Below are 20,314 nucleotides of genomic sequence, written 5' to 3' on the forward strand. Positions count from 1 at the left end.
CCTGCTTATAGCTGGGCCAAACGTCACAGGCCTGTGCTGTGACCCCCTTCTTCCTGCAGCCTTTCCTTCCTTCCCTTTCTACCCCTGCCGTCTCCTAACCATGGGCAGTTCCCAGGCGTAGGGCAAGAAGCACACGGAAAAGAAAGCAAGCCTGCCCGTTGCGCGATGTTTGCTAAGAGTGCACATCCCCGGGCCCTGTGCGTCGGCCCCGGCCCCAGCTCTGACGCCCAGGCGGACAGGTGTGGGCTAACCTTGCACGACACACCGTGGTGGGGGCTCTTCACTCTGGGTGGTTTGCATCCTGGGGTGACAGACGCCAAAACCAGTCCTCTCCGACTCGGCAGCGCCCACCTTCCGGTGCTCCTCCCCTGCAGACCCGGGGCCAGGCGAGCAGCCCGGCCCGCATCACTCACCAGGTCTGTCCCGTCCGAAGCCCACACTGCGGCTACCGTTTCTCATCCGAGAAGCCAAGCCCAGAGAGCGTCTGTGGCCTTAACCTCCCTTCAACATCTTCCAGATACGGCCAGTCTAACCCTTTGTTTCCTTCCTTTTCTGTTTTTAGATTTTCCTAACAAATGAAAAGCAGTGGCTTTGAAAATATCTTACATGGGAACAGTCAACACGAAACATGCCTTTGTACATGAGCCTGACTCGGGGACGGATCAACAATACCGAAGGACGAAAAGAAATACCGATTCGGACAACTCCAGTGCGCGATATTTTCGGTGAGCTCCCCCCCAACCCACCCCCGGCCCCCGCCCCCGCCCCCAAATCCCAGGAGTACAGTGTTGTCTTGTAACTGGAGCTTGGCTTAGCCAGCGGGGGTCCCTCTCTCCGCCCCCCCCACTTCTGGCTGGGGGTGAGCCTCTAATGGCCCTGGGTCTTGGGCGGCTTGGGCTCGTGGATGACAGCAGCGGCTGACAGCCACGGCCCAATGGCCCTGGCAGTGCTCTGCTTGGCCACACTGTAGTGGCTGATGACTGTGTAGAAGCGGCTTCTGGAGCTAGGGTCCTGAGATGAGTAGTAAGCATCCAGGGAGGCCGGGATACAGCGCTTGTGCTGGGGAAGGAAGAGACAAGGGTCAGCCGGAGCTCAGTGGATAGCTTCCAATCAGCCCTGCAACCCAGCCACCCCACCTGGGGGGACCTAGCCACATGGGGCTGTCACCCAGAGGGCAGGTGATGGCACCTGGCGCTCAGCAGGCTTTCCCCAACACCACCGCCATCCCCACCATCAAAGCTGCCACCTCCTTGAAGCCAGGAGAAATAAACTTGATGTGACTAGAATGACGGTTCCCAGGGGCGGGGAGTGAGGGTGGGAGAAATGAGTGAAGGGGATGTCAAAAGGTACAGACTTCCAGTTACAAAATAAGCAAGTCAGGGGGTGGAATGTACAGCAGGGTGACTAGAGTGACTAAAACTGAGTTGCATATTTGAAAGCTGCCAATAGAGTAGATCTTAAAAGTTCTCATCACAAGAAAAAAAATTTGTTAACTATGTAGGGTGATGGATGTTAACTAGACTTACGGTGGTGGTCATTCTGCAATATATACAAATAGCAAATCATTACATTGTACACCTGAAACTAATATAAGGTTATATGTCAGCTATACCTCAATAGAAAGGAAAGGTAGGAAGGGAGGGAGGGAGGAAGGAGGGAAGGAACGAACGAACGAACGAAGGAAAGAGAGAGAGAGAAAGAGAAAGAAAGAAAGAAAGAAAGAAAGAAAGAAAGAAAGAAAGAAAGAAAGAAAGGAAGGAAGGAAGGAAGGAAGGAAGGAAGGAAGGAAGGAAGGAAGGAAGGAAGGAAAAGAAAGAAAGGAAAGAAGGACGACAGAAAGAGAAAAAAAGAGAAAGAGAAAGAAAGAAAAAGGAAGGGAGGGAGGGAGAAAGAAAGAAAGAGAAAAAAGAAAGAAAGAGAAAGAAAAAGAAAGAGAAAAAGAAACTGGTGCTAATTCTAATTCAAAATGGACAGCTTCTGCTCACTGATGGTGCAGCTACAGCGGACACAGCATTGTGAGGGATTTAGCTGGCTGCTTCACTCATCTCCCAGTTGCTTCTCTGTGCTTGGAGACAATTTCTATTTTATTCCCTTAATTTTCTACTTGTAACTCTTTTATATCAAAAGCCTTGGTTCCTAACAACATTGATATAATTGTACAGTATCTATCAATTATCAAAATAACAGCAGTATCATAAGTAACAGTCAGAGGAAATGAACACAATTTCTCCGCAGCTCTCTGTGCCCTAAGAATATATTGCAGTTTGCTTGTGCAGTTAATACCCTGTGTTCTCTAGTCTTTTGGAATATTTACTTTTTTGGTAAGTTTATGTCCCCAACTTGACATACAGCTAGATTTGAGCTTGTTTTTAGTTTCAGGAATTACTTTTTATTTATCTATTTAAAAAAAAATATGTCACACAGTGGCATACATCCAGGACAGATGTATAGCAAGCTATACCAGGAGGAGCCCTTCTCCTCATCCTTGTCCCCTCCTTTCCTCCCTGATGCTCCCCCGACCCAAGTCACTATTTTTCTTAGTTTTTAAATTTATCCTTCCAGAATATCTTTCTGAAAATATAAGCAAATATCCTTCACCACCCCTCTTCACACACAAAGGTCGCACTTTTGCTTCTTCCTTATTATCCGGGAGGGGATTCTGCATCCATGTCTGGAGACCATCCCCCTTCACTCATTTTCACAGTTGCTGGGAATTCCACCGTATGGATACATCATAGTTTATTCCACTGTCCCCTGTTGATAGCTGTTGACAAGTTTTCAGAACCTCAACGTCTAACAATGAAGAATGTCGTCTTAGGAAGTCGTGTGGCAGAACCAAAAGACATGTGGTTTTAAGGCAGAACATCCCCTATTTGAGTCCCTCACTTTGAAAGGTAACAGCTTGTGATGTCTTGGAAAAAGTCTCTTAAGAAAACACTCTTAATCTCTGTTTCCTCAGATATAAAATGGGGGCAATAAAAACTATTTTTCAGGGGGTGGACAGCTCAACTGAGGTACTGTTTATGCAAATGTCTAGGAAAGAGCATGACATACAACGGGTGCTCAGTAAATGGTCACGTGTAAGTGTTCGCATCAGCTGTGCTGGCTCTGAACCAGAGTCTGTCTTTATTACCACTAACACTGACAGCCCTGAGCTAGAGGCCCTTGGCTGGCTGATTTTACTTAAATTCTCTCCTTAAGGCTTCACAAGAATCCTGTGTGCAGACATTATTAGCATCCATTACAGGCGAGAAACTGAGGTTCAGAGGTGCGAGGGGATGCCCAGGGGGCATGCAGCCAGTTCAGGGGGAGGAGCCCAGTCAGGGAGTCGGGAAGGGGCTGGCTGCAGGTCCGGGGGTGGGGGGACCTCAGAAGCACCACACCCTGTCTTCACGTGTCTGCAGGGATGAGGAACCAGCCATCAAACCAGGGAGACCCACACCAAGGCAGAGCGCTCTGATCATGGGACAGTCTATCTGGAGCGGGAGCGAGCGCTCCCTGACTGTGGATGTGTGGTCCAAAGCCAGCCCACCCCCTGACGCCAGCACTCTGGTGGGCGCTGTCTGGGAGGAGACCCTCGACAGCCTACTGGAGACCAAGTTCTTCATGCAAGCCTGAAAACTCCTTGCCAGACACATTTGACTTTTTTTATTGTAAATTTTTAAACTGCATATCAAAATTTATTTTGAGTATACAACTTTTTAGAAAGAACGAAAATAATTTTAGACCGCCACCATCAATTTCTTTTTGGTGTTACTTACACATTTCTTTATACTGATTTTTTTACATCATTCAATGCCTTTATTGAGTGCATAAAGTATTTTTAATTGAGGTATAGTTGACTTACCATATTATGTAAGTTTTAGGTATGTAACCGTAATTCACAATTTCTAAAGGTTATACTCCACGTATAGTTATTATAAAATGTTGGCTATGTTCCATGTGTTGTACAATATATCATTGTAGCTTATTTATTTTATATATAGTAATTTGTACCTCTTAATCCCCTACCCCTGCCTTCCCACCCCCTTTCCTCTTCCCACTGGGAACCACGTCTGTTCTCCATATCTGTGGTTTTTTCTCTTCTGTTATGTTCATTAGTTTGCTGTATTTTTTAGATTCCACATATAAGTGATATCATACAGAATTTGTCTTTCTCTGTCTGACTTATTTCATTTAGCATAATACCCTCTAAGTCCATCCATGCTGCTGCAAATGGCAAAATTTCATTCTTTTTTATGGCCGAGTGGTATTCCATTGGATACGTATACCACATCACCTTTGTCCACTCATCATCGGTGGACACTTAGTTTGCTCCCATATCTTGGCTATTGTAAATAATACTGCTATGAATATTGGGGCACACGTGTCTTTCTGAGTTAGTGTTTTTACTTTCTCCAGACATCTATTACATTTTAAACAGTCTGTAAGGGAGCTTGCCATACCTAGAATTTGAATGCCAATGACAAGAAGACATGGGTAAACCCTCTAGTTGAAGTTGACAGTCACCCAGAGCCAGTCCCCTGCCAGAAGCCCCTTACCTTATAGACAAACCCTTCTGGGCAGCTGTGGTCATAGGTGAAGGCTTTATAAACCACCAGGAACACGATGCAGGCGAGGAAGGCTAGGGCCAGGCTGACGAGGATGGTGACCTGGAGGAAAACAAAACTGAGAATCACCCAGCCTCAGCTGGCCTGCCTTCGGTCCGTACGTGCAGTCTCTGAAACCCGGATGGATATGGGAGATGTCTGTCTGAATCCTATGGACAGATGCTGTCCGTGAGAAAAGTCCTGTGCACGTGCGTGTGTGTGAAGCTTTAGGATGGTGTGCTATCGTGATATAAGGAATATATAAATATATATTTAGTCTGGTTCCTGGTCCCTGGCACAGAGCTAAAACCCTTGTAATTTCCTCAGTGGTAAGAGCCCTTCCCTGTGCTAATAAAGGACTGTGGCTGGTGCTGAGGATGCAATTCAGGGAGAGATGAGCCTGGGGCAATGGGTAGGTGGGAGGAGGATAGTTAAGGAAGGACCAGGCTAAAACTTGGGTTTTACCTCCAGGGTGACAGAGAGCCCTTGAAGTTTTAAGCAGAAGGTTAAAGGTTAAGGTTTTATTTTATTATTATTTTTTTTAATGAAGGTACTGGGGATTGAACCCAGGACCTCAAACATGCTAAGCATGTGCTGTGTCACTGAGCTCTACCCATCCCCAAATGTTAAGGTTTTAAGTGACAGGATCAAAATTGTTTGGAAAGATGTCTCTGGGGGCAGCAGGGATGCAGGTTTGCAGGGGCAAGGCTGGAGGCAGGGAGGCCAGTGGGGAGGTTGATGCACTAGGGCATGCCCCAGACGCCAAGGTCAGACCTGGGGCAGTGGGGGTGGAAGGGGTCGATGGCTTAAGGAGGCCTGGGAGGTGAGCAGAGTGACATGAAAGGGAAGGAGAAAAAAGCTGTCTCTGGGGAGGAAGGGCGACGTTTGAGCTGGGTCTGGACTCCTATTCTTAATGACTGAGTCAGTATTGGCTATTGGGTGGGTGGGATGGGGAGACTGAGGCTTCTGATTGGTTCCAGGGTGAGATTTTTCTTGACGGCGGATCTCCAGGGGCATCCTGCAGCTAGCCTCCTCCCTTTCTGACAGATTAGATTTCGTGGAAGTCAGAAGTCCTAGTGCTTGGTCACAGCCCCAAAGCTCCCAGTGTGGTGGGGCAGCCTCAGAGGACCCGGGAGAGAGCCCTCACTTCCGCACTGAGCACCCCTGAACGTGAGAGCCGGCCGCACATCAAGGCTGATTGACGGGGTTTATGTAACCTGGTTGCTTGGAGACGTTCTAAAGCTCTTGGCTCTGCCTCCTGAATGTAACAGCCCGGGACTAGAAATAAACCAGCTCTCGGCGCTGGATTTGAGTGTTTCCTTAGAGATGTGGTTCTCCCTGCTGCCTGCCTCCCTGCTCATCCGTTCATTCACTCAGCACGTTTATTAAAGGGCCCACTGTGAGCCAGACGCCACCACACAGCCATCGCCTGGGGAGCTTACAGCAGGGTGAGGGTCAGACGCCGAACAAGCAGATCACCAAATAAATATTACAAAATGAGACCTGAGCGGGATCTGGAACAGCGCATGTGAGGGGAGCCTCAGATCGGGTGAGTGGTGGGGGGACAAGGAGCCCCACAGAAGCAGCTATACCCTAGACTGAGGTGCAGCCCCAAAGACCCTAAAAAGAAAGGAGCTCGGGGTCCCAGTGGGCCAGGAAGGAGCAGTCTGCCTGAGATGAATGGGACAAGGGGGAGAGAGCACTGGGGCAAGGCCCTGTAGGACTTTAGAGACCAAGATCACCCTTGTCCTGCCCAGGAGAGGGGCTTCCTCCAGCGAACAGCCCAGTGCTTTCCGGGGAACGTCCAGCTCGGCCTGACCTCCACCGCCACCCTCTAGCCTCTCAGGCCAGTGCTCCCCAGCTCACAGGTTCCCCTCCTCCCACCCCAGCTCTCTGAGAGCTCCTGCTGTCATGCTTCTCTGGGCCTTGGCCCAGGCCTGGGACACCTCCCCGCCTTCCTCATCAGCCTCCTGGTCCAGCCCAGAGGCCCGTTCCCCAAACACCTGATCCCGCCCTGCTCTGTACCCAGGCCTGCTTGCGCCTCCCCGATGCCTCTTCACATCCCTGATCCCTGCCTGCACTGGGAGCGCCTCAGGCAGCCCCCAGTCTCATCCTCTCCTCTGTGCCCGGCTCCGTACCTCCCCCAGGGGGGGCCCGTAAACACTTCCTGAACTGAAGTGCTGAAGTGAATTAAGACTGGGGCACATTCACATACACACACACACACTTTCTTCCCAGACACACAGACAGACATGCAACATGGCCCAAACCACGCTGCGTTCATGAGGGATGGGCCACTGAAGCCTCTGTTCTTTTCCACCCCTAGTCTCTCTCTCTTTTTTTTTTTTTTTTTTTTGGTTAATTTATTTTTTAATGGAGGTACTGGGGATTGAACCCAGGACCTCGTGCATGCTAAGCACACACTCTACCACTGAGCTGTACCCTCCCCCACCACCCTTAGTCTCTTATCCCCATTTTATTGATGGAGAAACTGAGGCTCTGAGAGGTTAACTGACTTGCCTAAGGTCCCTCATTTAGTAAAAGATAAATGTAGACAATGCGTCGAGATGCCTCCAGGCCACCTTGGATTCACCAAGCCAGAACCAGCCTGGTGTCTTCCCCTCAGCCGTGGTGGGAGGCAGTTCTGCCCACCCATCTTTGTAGCTTGATCTCCCGCAGACATCCCTACCATCCCTCGCTTCTCCCCCCAAGCCCCACCCCAGTCAGCCCCTAGCGCCTGGAGCTTCTGCCTCTAGCGTGGTTTGTTGATCTCTCTCCACCATCCTCATCATAATTCCCTGGGTCAGACCAGCATCACCCACCCCTGCCTGCAGTGGCCTCCTCGTTGCTCCCCTGAGCTCCAGTCTCCCAGCTTCCAGACCACTCCAGACTTTCTAACAAGCCACCCTGGTCACGCTGCTTCCCAGGTGAATGAGCTGTCACACCTACGGGGTCAAGTCTGAACTCCTTCCAGAGCAGACAAGGTTCTTCCCGATGGAACCTCGATTTGCCCCTTCCGTCCAACCCCATCTCTCCGCTGTCTGACTGCACCCTCGTCTCCCCCACCTCCAAGTTCTTGCACCCGCTGGTCCCTCTGCCCGGAAGGCCAGCTTCCCCTTCCCAGTCCATCAAGTCCCTGCTCATCCCAGATCCAGTACAAGCTCTTCTCTTCCCCAGCATCTTCAGGTGATATTTGGCCACTGCCCTGTCTGCTCACAGCTCCCAGAGACACTTGTCCCAGAGTGTCTCGTTATTATCCCCACTTCACAGCTGTGCACACTAAGGCACACAGGCGCAGCGTAACTTATCTGAGGCCAAGTGGTTATTGAAGTAACAGGGCCTGATCAGAACTCTGGAATACCTGATTCTGAAGCCCTCAGTCCCAAAAACTACCTTAACCAGCCTTTTGATAAGTGTTTCTCAGCCCTGCATCTGCATTTGCTTGCAAAAATGCAACGAAGCAAAGCGAAGTGTGCTGTAAACTTCTTCTGGGAGGACATGTCACCATGGACATGAAACCCCGGGAGTTAGAAAGAGGGAAGAGAAAAACAAAAACCCTCCCACCATCTGCCAAGTCAGGACGCTGATCTAGGACCCTCCTTACGCCAGGAAACATCAACTCCATTAACATCCATGCACTGTAGCATCTCGGCCCCACAACACCCAATAAACCACCCTTCTTTAGGAAGAATGCAAACCCTGGAAACCTCAAAGCAATAGAACCACTCACATCGGGGAAATTAAACTTTGTGGGGAGAGAAAAACAGAGCCGCCCGACAGACATTCGTCTTTTGTATGTGACAGCTGGAACCTCCAGAGACAGAATGAGGCCGCCTGGCGCCTGGCGCCTGGCTCGGCCCCAGAGATCCTGACAATGGGGCTTGAGCGGAAAGTGCGAGGGGTCTCGGAATCCATAAATTCTGCCCACATGACACCCGGGTTCCCTGGGCCTCTCCCCAGGACCGGGCAGTGAAGGGAGCGGAGTTTTTGGAACCTGACTGTCTACCCTGGAAGCCCAGCTCTGTCACTTATTTGCTGTGTCCCTGGACAAGCTGCTCGCCCTTCAGAATCCTCCGCTTACTTCTCTCCAAAATGGAGGTGACCGTGGCCACCTCACACCAGCTGTTGTTAAAGCAGAATGTGGTAGCGCCCGGGGATCCTCAAGGAGAGGCCCGGCCCGAGGTAAGGACCTTAGTCAGCATCCAGGGGCAGCACCCACGCAGTGCATCACTTTGTGTCCTCACAATTCTGTGGGGAAGGTACTATCACTGGGCCCATTTTACAGATGCCTCTACCAGAGGCAGGTGGAATGACCTTACCTATATGAGGCAAGTGCGAGGATTTGAACTCAGGTCTGTCTGAGTCAGAAGTCTGCCCACTAACCATGTGTTCTACTGCCAATAAATCTATTACCACATTAGAGTTTATTTTTATTAAAAATGTACTGAACCATTCTGTGAACAAATCCATGAGAATCCAGCCACCATCTCGAGTCCATTTTCACACTCTTGCTCCTTGCACGGCCACGTGCATCCCTGCCTAAACCTGGGGCCCTCTGTCCCTCCCCATTTCAGCCATTGGTGGCCCATCCAACTTTCTCTGATCACGTGGAACGTCGTCACACGCCTCGTCCAGACCACCCCAGAGCAAGGCAGGTTTTAGCAACACGATGCAAAATGGCCCCAAGTCATTACGCTAATCCACACAAAACTGTCAGGAGGTACAACCAAGATGAGTAACGCAAATGGCAAACTGCCGTGTAAATGCAAAAGTGATAAACTGACACTTCTCACTGCTGCCACTGTCATCCTCACAACGGCGCATCATTAGAGCTGAACTGGGTTGTTATTTCCTCAGCACGAGGACCATCAGGTGTCACGCTGTGTTACCATCATCTGCAACCTGTCCTCCCCGACCCACTAATAGTCCCTCGGGGACAGGGCAATGGCTTCTGTCTTTGGGCTTCCGAGGGCCTGAGGGTCCTACTATTTAAAGCATTTGCTGGTGACTCATGTCGATGGGGCAGAAAACCACCTCAGCCGTGGGCCACCTGCCTCCCCCTTCCAAGCCATCATCCCCATCGGCCACCAGCGGGACCTTCCTAAATTATTCCTCTGAACCTTTCATCGTGCGGCTGAAGATCCCTTGTGAGCCCGCTGGGTCCGGGACCTTACTGAGCATCAGAGCCACCTAAGGAGACTGATCAGATGCAGAGCCCCGCGCCCGCCACTCAGAGAGCCAAGTCCCCTTGGTTTGCACGGCTCCCACAAGTCAGCATTTGCACCCACGTCCAGGAGGTTCGGATGCAAGTGACCTGGAGCTTGCAGTTAGATCAAGACAAGAGCCAAAATCCTATTCTGGCTTCTGAAGAGAAGACAGCAAGGAATTCCCGTCTTTGATGGTGGGACACTCAGCGCTTTACAGAGATGACGTCACTCCGTCCTACCCGGTGTCCCATAAAGTTGGTACTGTCCGTATTCCTGTTTCTCAGACGATGAAACTGAGGATCGCAGGGGTTGGGGAGTTGTCAGGATTTCCCACGCCATCAGTGGTCGAGCCAGACCTAGAAACCAGGCCTGTCTGGATCCAACACACATCTTCTCCCCTCGGTGCTTCCCTGTCCTCATGCTCTGCCCCTGCTTACCTGTCCCACAGTACCAGCTGCTACAGCCCTGGGCAGCCTCACACAGACACAGAGACACACGCAGATGCACAGAGACACAGGGAGACACACACCCATGAGCAGATACACACACACAGACTCACACACAGACATACATAGACATACACACATACACTTGCACACAGATGCATACAACACAACGGACATATGTAGACACAAACACACACAGATTCACAGAGACACACACAAAGACATACAGACACACAATCACACAGACATACACACACATAGACACACACACACGGTTAGAGTCCCAGTTCCGGAAAGTTCTAGGCTCTCTGCTACTGGCATGACTTTCCACGTCCTCCCCCTGGAGGGCGTGTCCCACACACACCAGGAAGCCTTCCCAGATCTTTCCCTCAGGAGTGAGGACTGCCTCGGTTCCCCTGCACTCCATCCTGGCCACAGTCCCCTCTTGCTCTGTGTTATCATGACATCTTGACCCATCAGCCCACCCCACCCCACCCTGGGCTCCTCCAGGGCAGGGACTGGACATCACCAATCCTCCTGCCCAGCTCTTGGCCGGGGCTCAGCCCTAAGAGTACATGAGTGGGCTTTAAAGGGCTCACACCCATTTCTGCCCTCCCGGAGCCAGGCCCCAGAGCAGGGCCGGTGGTGTCCGCCACCTGGGGGGTCATCCACACTCGTGCCGCCACAGTCCAAGACGCAGTGCTGCCTCACTGCATCCCAGCCCAGCCTTGTTTAGACGCAGCCTGCATCCGCATCTCCATGGAGACGCCAGCCCTGCGGCCCAAACAGCCCGTTCCATTAAGCTACTTTCATTCCTCAATCCCCTTTCTTGGCAGAAGAGTTGATCAAAAAAAAAAAAGAATCAGGTCAGCAAAATTGGTTTGGAAAATTAGAAATCATCTCCAAGTTCCAATGTGTGGCACTGCTAGGCGTGCCGGCGGGGGGCTTCTGAGCCAGATAAGCCACTCGGCGTCTGCCTGTAATTCCTGCAAGGGCGAGAAGCAACGGCTGCCGATAATACAGCCGCGCGCTCAGCGGGGTCCCCCCGGACAGAAGGGGCCGCGCTGGGAGGCGGCAGCATTTCTGCTCCTACTCAATCTGCTGCTTTTGTCCGTGAGGAGGAAGGGCTCTCTCTCCCCAGCCTCCTACCTCCGCATCCGTCCCACCCTCCACACACACACACACACACACACACACACACCCTACCTGAAAGGAGTCTGGGGGCAGTTTTCACAGGATGGAGTGTTAGCACGGTGGACCTGAGTCTGCGGCTCCTGGAAAGGCCTGCTCGCCACGCTGGCCCTCGGCTGGCACCTGCGAACTCGGGTATCAGGAGGGCCCCCACCATTCCCAGAACTAACAAGGGGGCCTGACTGTGCCTTAACTACACAAACAATATGCTTTATGCTGAACACCTGCCCCTTCCTTCCGGAGTCGGGGACCCGGGCACCTGCTAGGCTAGGGGTGCCGATGTGACCAGCCCTCCAGCTGAAACCCCGGGCACTGAGACTCTTACGAGTTCCTCTCCATAAGTGTGCCCCCAGCTCACCACCGGGGGAAGTGAGTGTGCCCCACGCGACTCCACTAGGAGCGGCCCCCGGAAGCTCCTGCCTGGTGTCCTCTGGACTCGACCCCCTGCACCTTTTCCCTTTGCTGTCTATGCTTTGTGTCCCTTCCCCGTAATGAAATATTGTCACGACTACAGCTGTGTGCTGAGCGCTGCGAGCCCTTCCAGTGATGCACCGACCCAGGGTGGCCTCAGCGCCCCACACTCCCCCTTTTGGGTTCCCCTGAAAGGAGAGGATCTTATTTTTCAGAACTGACAGCAATGGCTATGCTTTACCACGAACGCTGTGCCTTAGAGGCAGGTGCCGGGTTCCCATCATTAACCCGTCCCTTCCTGCCCCTGAGCCCTGGCCCCAGGAACATGACTTCTCTGACCCCTCGCCTCCGGGGTCAGGACACGGGTAAAGGTCTCGCTTCTCCCGCACAGGAGGAGCCTGGGCCATCGCTTTCCCGTCCCTGGATGTGAGTGGAGCCTATCACTTGGTCCTAACCAACAGAGCCGAGCAAAGGTGAAAGGATGTCACTTCAATGATTATGTTCCACCACCTAAGACTGCTTTGCCAGCAGACTCGCCCTGGAGACTCCTGTCCACCCCTCCCGTCTCCCTGAGGCATCCTGACCAAGGTTATCCCTGGCTGAGCCCCGCACTGGGAACTGGGAACAGACACTCTCTCCCCTACCTTCCACCTCAATTTGCCCTCCAGGGATGGTGAGAATCCATCACATGAGATTCCTGGGGTGTGTAGGGTGAGAAGCTAGGGAATCACTTAGGCGTCCCATCCTGAGCCTCAGGCTCCCCTGTGCTCTTCTCAGGTTACTGGCCGCCAGGTGAACAGAGCAGCTCTTCATCTGCCATGTGGGGCCCGTCCTTAAGCACAGATCTCCTTGGTTGGCAGGGAGCCTCGGAAGGAGAGAGTGGAAGGATTCTGGCACCAAAACTTCCCCCCGGCTCTTGTCCGTCTACGGGTGCTGGTGTGCAGGCCGATCCCTCAGCCACTTGGCACGGTCAAGGGCTCACCATTCTCACCCTGAATCGCACCCAGCAGCCGAATCTACCCTCCAATTGCGAATGTCCTCAGGTCAGCTGTGTATGTTTCAGGCGGAATAGCTTTCCATCAGTCTGTTCTGTCTCAATAAAGAAACAAAAATGAGGTGGCAGCCAGAGCCTTGGCTTGGAAGCCAGAAACCCGCATGTCTAGATTCTAACCCCACCACCTTCTGGTCCTCTTACTACGTTTCCTGGACCTCGGCTTTCCGAGGATGAAATGAGATCGCTGTGTGAAAACTCTGAGGGCAACACCTGTCTCAGAGCCGGTGCTCAGAGATGCTTGTCCCAAGATCTAGAAAGAATAAACACACCTCAGGATCTAAAATCGTGTGCCCTCTGCCTGCCTCATGGGTCCACATTTTCAATGATTTTTTTTTTTCATACCAAACAGACTGCGTTCACTTAATTCTAATGAGTTCATTCTCTCGTTTGGGGTTCATCAGACTCACGCACATAGCTGTGAATGGCAGTAATCAGACGGACGGAAACAAAGACCCGTGGGGTTAGTGTTGGCTTGTTTGAACTGATTAGAAGAAAAGAAATTGGATTTTTTGGGGGGTGGTGATTTATGAAATATTGGGGTGAAGCTGAAGACAGACGGCCATCACGTGTCCACACGCAGCTCCTCCCCCACGGCCTGTGTGACCTCAGACAAGTTCTGTGACATCGCTGAGGCTCAGATTCTCCATCTGTGAGATGGGAGTTACGATGATCCCTAGCTCCCAAGGCACTGAAAGGCAACACGAGATCGCTCAGATCACCTGCCTGGCTGTGGCCGGAAGCAGTGCGCGTGCTCAGTAAGTAGCTCCTAAGTGAATGTGTCAGAATGATTTCCGCCATGTTATTGTCTCTTGGGTAGAAATGCCAACCCTAAAACGGCAGGACAGGTCTGGAGGCTGAGCATCTGTTCTGTTTACTGCCTGTACCCTGTTTAATTCCTCGGGTAAGGTCAGTTCCAAGGGCAGGAGTTGGCTTTGCTGACGGACTGCGCTCCCATATCCTGGATGGTTTCACTGGAAAGGCTTAAAATGGACTTCAAGAATTATTAAACCTGGGGTAGATGATTTAACTTTATTTCTTATTAACAACTCTTAAGAGCAACCCTATAAGGCATGTCTTATTTTTCCTGTTGTATAAATGAAGAACATAAGACCTGAAGAAGCTAAATCACTTGCCTAAGTAAACTAAAATAACAAATAGAGAAGCAGCATTTGAACCCAGATGTGAGCCCCAAGGCTGCGTGTCCCTTCCACCCGCTCCACTTCCTCCGGAGTGGCTGCTCCCAGAGTGGCTGTTTGGAATACAAAGGTTCGCTCCATCCCAAACCACAAAGATTGTGCATCACACTGTTTGGCCAGCTCCCCGTGGAAGCTCCCCCCAAACCCATTAAAGAAGTCCATCCTCTAGGGCCCCAGTGAATCCCACTGAGTAAAATGCCTTTTGAAAGGGAAGGGAAAATGAAACATCTGTGGCCTCAAACTTTATGTGAGCAATAATTCAAGAGTCTCTCACAACCCAGAAAGGGCACCTCCCCACGGAGGGAGGAACCGAATAGAAGCGTGGTCCCGGCTACAGCCAGCAATTCATTCATATTAGTGGAACCCTTGAAAGAGAAAAAGCACAATTTAAATTGGAACATTCTAAATAAATAAATAAATAAATAAGTAAATAAATAAATAAATAAATAAATAAATAAATTGGAACATTCCAAAGCAATAACTCATTTCCCAATTTAATTTGCTATTGGCATAATCATTAGAAGGAAGAAACGAGGGTCCGCTTATGTAGGAGATAAATCTCTGGCCTCCTGAAGTATTTTTCATTTTGAAAGTGCAAACTGGTGTTCAACTTGGACCAGAGGATGTGAAGACCTTTGAGAGTAAGCCTCTCAGAGGCTGGAGAGGCTGAGAACTTCCTTCACAAGGTTGTGTCTCTATCAGGCGATCAATCAAAGGCAAATGCAGGACTGAGATCTTAACCAGTGTGCTTAGATCTCAACAACCTATCGAAGGGAGGAGCCAACCTTTCTTGATCACCTACTATGTGCAAGCAAGGAGCCAACAAACCACAACCCTGAGGGTGAAGGGCCAGGTGTGGGGACTGGAGGGACCTGGCGGGAACAGGTCCCATCCCCCAGGGACAGCAGCTGCTCAGCTCCAGACAGCTGTTGTCAAGGCGGGGAATGAGGCCCTCCTATGGCTTCTCTTCTGCATTTTCAAGAAAAGACAGAGATTCTGCACATAAGTGAAACTTTCCAGTTCTTAAATTGGAGGCAGAAGAGACAAGGCTATGCTTTCTTTCATCATTCATTCCAAATCTTTCAATGACCCTGTAAAGTCAGTCTTTTTAACCCTCTTTTATAGGAAATAAGGCTCCAAAAAGGGATTGGTCCAGCATCCCAAAGCCAGTAAAGGCCAAAACGAGGACTTGCTCCCAATCTGTTCTGGGAGGGAGGGGACGCAGTCCAGCGTGAGGAGGAGAGTGTGACTGGTCTGGGGCTAAGTGGAGAGCCAGCCCCAGGGGGCACCAAGAGCACTGTGACACTTACTGTCCAGGGCAGCGTGGGGGATTCCAGGCGGGAGCACGTGTCTGCAACACAGCTGCAGAGAGGCCCAGCTCTGTCCTCCCCGGAGCGGGGACATGGGCCTGGAGGAGGAGGACCTAGCATTCACTGAGCACCCGCTACAAGCCAGGCCCAGGACTCTACACGCATTCCTTTACCCCGTCCACACAGCAGCTATCTGATGAAGACGTCATTATCCCTGCCTTACTGAGGGGACTTTTCCCATGGCCACCTTCCCAGTCAGGCCAGGTGGAGCCTTCTCATTCTGGAATTTGCTCGAAACACCCGCACCTTCCTCCCGCCTGGGCTGTCAGGCAAGGAGAGGCCTGGAGCTTCCACTGCGATGTTGTCAGTCACCAGCGTTTTGTAAAAATGGTCCAGACTAGAAGGCCTCACAAATCTTACCAGGGTTATTTTGCGCAAAGTGGAACCCAGTAAATTAAGATGTCACACGAGCCTTGCTGTTTGCACAGGGAGGGACCGCAGCTACAAATCTGTCCCAACGTGCAGGCACCTGGGCTTTGAGCAGATAGGTCATGAAATTTGTTTACTGCTGCTGTGATTATGATTTTTATTATTAAGAAAAGGAGAGGCGTCCAAGGCTTGAGGGCCCAGGCAGTGGGGCATCCACTCTCAGCTACGCAGAGACTGGGACGCAGGCATCTAAAAAGGAGGCAGTGTCAGGTGATGCACGAGGGAGTCAGGCTTTAGCATCGGCCTGGCCTGGGATCCTGTCTCTGCTCCACCACTTACTGGCTGTGTGGCCTTAAGCAGGTGGCGCTACCTCTCTGAGCCTCAGTCTCCTTACCTGCAAAAACGAGATAAAGCATAACACCCAGTACCAGGCATATCGGTAGGACTCCCAGAGACACTGGATTAAAGCTCCCAGCAACGTTGGATATTATCGCTGTCACTGTTATTGAAATGCATTCCTTAAGAAGTTGCCTGTAGAGCCACCTGCTTGATGCCCTGTCACTAAAATAGCAGGACGCCTGGCTGGACCTCTTAATTTCATCAAAACGGTTTGTTGAGTCACAGCCTTAATTAACTTTCCCATGGCTTCACTGGGAAACCATGTTTCAGGCCCTTGCCTTTCGCCCCCGCTCCCTGGCTCCAGATAATGGAAGTTCCCATCTCACAAACTGTTCTGACTCGACCAAGATGAGCAAATCACCCCCAGACACACAAGGATGCACCCACGGCCAGCCCACGACACTGCAGGGACCTCTCCACATGGCATTAAGACCAGGGCTCGGAACCTAGTGAAATCACCTTCCCTCAACCGAGCTCCCTACAGCGGCTGCAATCTGGGTCCCCGCTTTGTGAGCTTATCCAACTGTGACCTCCGGCTGTGTCTTCCCAGCAGCTCTGGCAGAAAGAGCTGGGCATCGTGACCCCGAGTGAAGGGTCAGCGTGTTTCCTATATTCAAAGCTGCTCTTGGCAGGGTTGCGGGAAACCGTGGGGCTGGGGGTGAGGTTCAGGTCAGGGCTGCTTCCTGGGTACAGAAAATAAAGCGGCACAGAAGATACGGAGTGCAGAATGTTCTCAGCTGCAGGCTCCATGGTGGGAAACAGCATGGCAGCTGAGAAAGCCTGGTGGGACTTGAATTTTGACTGAGCTGTTTCCTTCTTGGGGGGCCCTGCTCTTAAGGATTTCTCTTGGTAGCCCCTGCATCTGCCAGGGCTTGACTGCAGTAGGTGCTGGATAAATCTGTGCTAAGTACATAAATGCCATCTAACTAGTTTCATTCATCTTATTTTCATCACACCCCTACCTTTTTTCCAGAAGTGACTTAAGGCAGCTTACAGACTGCGTGATTTAGTAATCACCAACATTCATTAAGCGTTCCCAGTGTGCCGAGTTCTGCCCTGAGCACTTTATATGGTTTGCCTTTTACGTCTTCACGACGATCTTCTGATGTAGGGGTTATTATTATTATTGCCCCCATTTTACAGATGAGGAAAGTAGAAACGGAGTCAATGCAAGGGACAAGGATGGGCGTAGGTCAGAGCAGGTGTTATAACAGTGCCTATACCTGCAGCAGGAGTGGGGGTGATAAATTGGCTCAAGGTTTTCTAGAAGCCTAACCAAAGGCAGGAACAGAATCTGTTATAACATTCAGAGTCCAGGAGAGTTCAGAGCCCAGAAGAGAAAAACAAACTGATTGCTCAGAAGATGCACAAATGGTTTCTATCCAACCATTTGTCCTGGGCGAGCCACTTCTATCTCATCCTCTGTTTTCTTGGCTTTTTTTGGTATTTTTCTGTACAAAGGGAGTGATTGCAGCAATGTTTCCATCACAGAGCAATCACGAAGGTCAAAGGAGACAATAAATGCAGCAAGCCCCGTGCCTGGAACCCACAAGGCGCTCCATCAATAGTCACCCTGTCTTATTTCTGGCCTTTCCTCCACCTCCACTTATTGAAGGAGGCATCTTGGAGCGTGGGTGTTTAACTGTAAAATCATTGGCAAGGCTGCCCAGCCAGCTCATTAATGCCTAAAAAGAAGAAAGGAGCTATGGAGGGCTATTCAAGCATGCCTGCTCCTGAATTTCACGAGCAGTGGGCGGCTGAATGTTTCAGAGAGTTCCAGCCTGGGCCCCGCTTAAATCCACGTTAAAATGAGAAGTGCCTCTAACTTCCCATCACAGTGCCCTGCCCTGGGAGGCGCAGGAAAGTCACTCTTTTCTGTCATCTCCTGCAGCTGAGAAACGCAATTGATTTTTCTGGCCTTATTTTCATATTTTAAAGAACGGTTTCCCTAGGGCTCCTCAAAGAACTGAAATGGAGAAAATCTCATTCATATTTTACCATGTAACCCAGAGACTGATCATGCACTGACAACAGATACTGGTGGAACACCTGGTCCACAGCAGGCTCAGGGCTAGCCACAGGGGAGGCAGAGGTGACATGTACGTGGTCTCTGCCCTTAGGAGAGCCTTTAGGAAGCCTGCACTGTGATGAAGAAAGCACTTGGGTAAGGGTGCCAAGGAGACGGTGGGGAGGGGTGATGCAGGCAGAGAGAACAGTCTGTGCAAAGATACAGAGGGAGGGGTGGTACATGATGGTGAAAGATGAAGCTTGAAAGGTAAAAACAGAGGGCAGCTCAAGAAGGAGCATGGGCGTGACTAAAAGAGTGTATGGTACTGGAGAGCCAACAGGTGTTTAACATCTGGTATTCGCTGGCATGGAAATTGGATGGGTGGAAACTGAATTGGAGGAGATAAAATTGGGACGTAAGAGAACCAGCCAAGGGATCTAAAAATAGTCCAGACCTATATAAGCATTCCATGAGTGTCTTCTTCTCAACCTAGTACTGAGCTAGGTGCTTTGGGAGATACCAAAAAAAAGGAGATAAACTTATGTTCACGGGGTGCCAACTGGATTTTGATGCCTTACATATGTCGTCTCATTTAAATATCAGTAAACAAGATTAGTATCTCCATCTTACAGATTAAGAAGACTAAAGTTCTGGGGGGGTAAAAAGAAGTGAGTCACATGGAGAAAGCCCATGAGTAAGGCAAGGGGCTGATGGGCTCCACGCCCTGCTGGCCAGTGTGGCCCCACCCTGCAGACTAGCGTCAGAAGTGGAGCAGGAAAGGAAAGACACTTTGCTGCATCACTGTGTGCAGCCTGGAGAGAGATGCTGTCCTCTAGATCAAAGGATGACTAATGTGTGCCTAAAGATTTATCTGTAAATACAGGGCCCCGAGCTCTATTAATATTCAATGATAAATGATGTTGCTTTCAAATCACATTCAAATCGTAGCTGTACGCCAGCATCCTGGGAACACTAGATCGTGCGCCATGTGTGGTACTTCCGTGAATCACCTACACCACCTACCTCAGGGCCTGGGACGTGGTGGCTACTCTGTAAATATTTATTAACTGAATGGAGCACTTCAAGAAAAAAAAATCACTGAAGGGAGTCACAATTAAGAGAATGACAACAGGTGCATTCCAAAATGTCATCTTTTAAAGCTTTGGAGAGGTAGCTGGGTATACACGGAATTTGTTTATTAATTCTTCACATATTTACTGAAAACTACCCACACTCTCCTCAAAACACTAAGCCAGATGCTTTTTGGGTTACTTCTGTTTTGTAAAAAACTCAAAGAAACATTTCTCTACTCCTTCAACTTTTCTAGAGCATGGAGAAAGAAAAAAGCATGTACATTCTCTTTACAAATGCAGCATAACACTAATAACCTGACAAAGCACAGAAAACTCAACATAACCTCACAATATTATTAAAGCAACAATTTTAAATAATATATTAGCAAACAGAACTCAGTGGTATACCAAACGAGGGTATGTAAGAATGAATTAACATTTAAAAATCTCTCGGTGTAATTTACCATAATGCTAGGTCAAAGAAGATGAACTATATAATCATCTCCACAAATGCAGAAAGGGCATTTAGAGAGGAAAAGCCATCAAAATCTAAATGGTGAAATGCTAGAAGCAGTAGATCTGAAAGTAACAACCAACGCAATTAGACAAGAAAATGACATTAAGAGTCCAAGAATTTCAAAGAGGAAATAATGTAAGAAGACTAAATATCAGGAAAAAGATGCAATATTAGTATTGATACACACATAGAAAACCCAAAGAACCAAAATTTTAAACAAATTACTAGAAACAACAAGAGAAGTTGGTAACTGCCTGGTGGCAAACAAACTGTACATAATACAAAGGCATTTGTATTAAGTATAAATAATAACTTAAAAATTAAATTAGAAAATATAATAGAAGAAAAGGGCCCTTTTACAATACCAACCAAACATAAGTAAAACACTCTGGAATAAATCTAACAAGAACTGTAAAGGTGATTTTAAAGGTCCATGGAGAACCTCAAAAGAAGACTTCGACAAATGCAAAGTTAAATCTTATTT

At 49.8% G+C, this 20,314-nt stretch overlaps 1 protein-coding gene across 1 annotated transcript in view; it reads right to left on the bottom strand.

The window, feature by feature from the left end:
• Positions 1 to 779: 779 nt before the first annotated feature.
• The window catches only part of NSG2 (neuronal vesicle trafficking associated 2), a 49,073-nt gene continuing 29,538 nt past the window's right edge, over positions 780 to 20,314 (bottom strand). The window contains exons 4-5 of the mRNA XM_010972277.3: positions 4,542 to 4,652; positions 780 to 1,059 (exon numbers count right to left, since the gene is read on the bottom strand). Coding sequence (XP_010970579.2) covers positions 868 to 1,059; positions 4,542 to 4,652 — 303 coding nt within the window. The 3' untranslated portion in view covers positions 780 to 867. The remainder of the gene's footprint in view (positions 1,060 to 4,541; positions 4,653 to 20,314) is intronic.

This window comes from Camelus bactrianus, chromosome 22 (assembly GCF_048773025.1).
Source record: "Camelus bactrianus isolate YW-2024 breed Bactrian camel chromosome 22, ASM4877302v1, whole genome shotgun sequence".
NCBI classification, from domain to species: Eukaryota; Metazoa; Chordata; class Mammalia; order Artiodactyla; family Camelidae; genus Camelus; species Camelus bactrianus.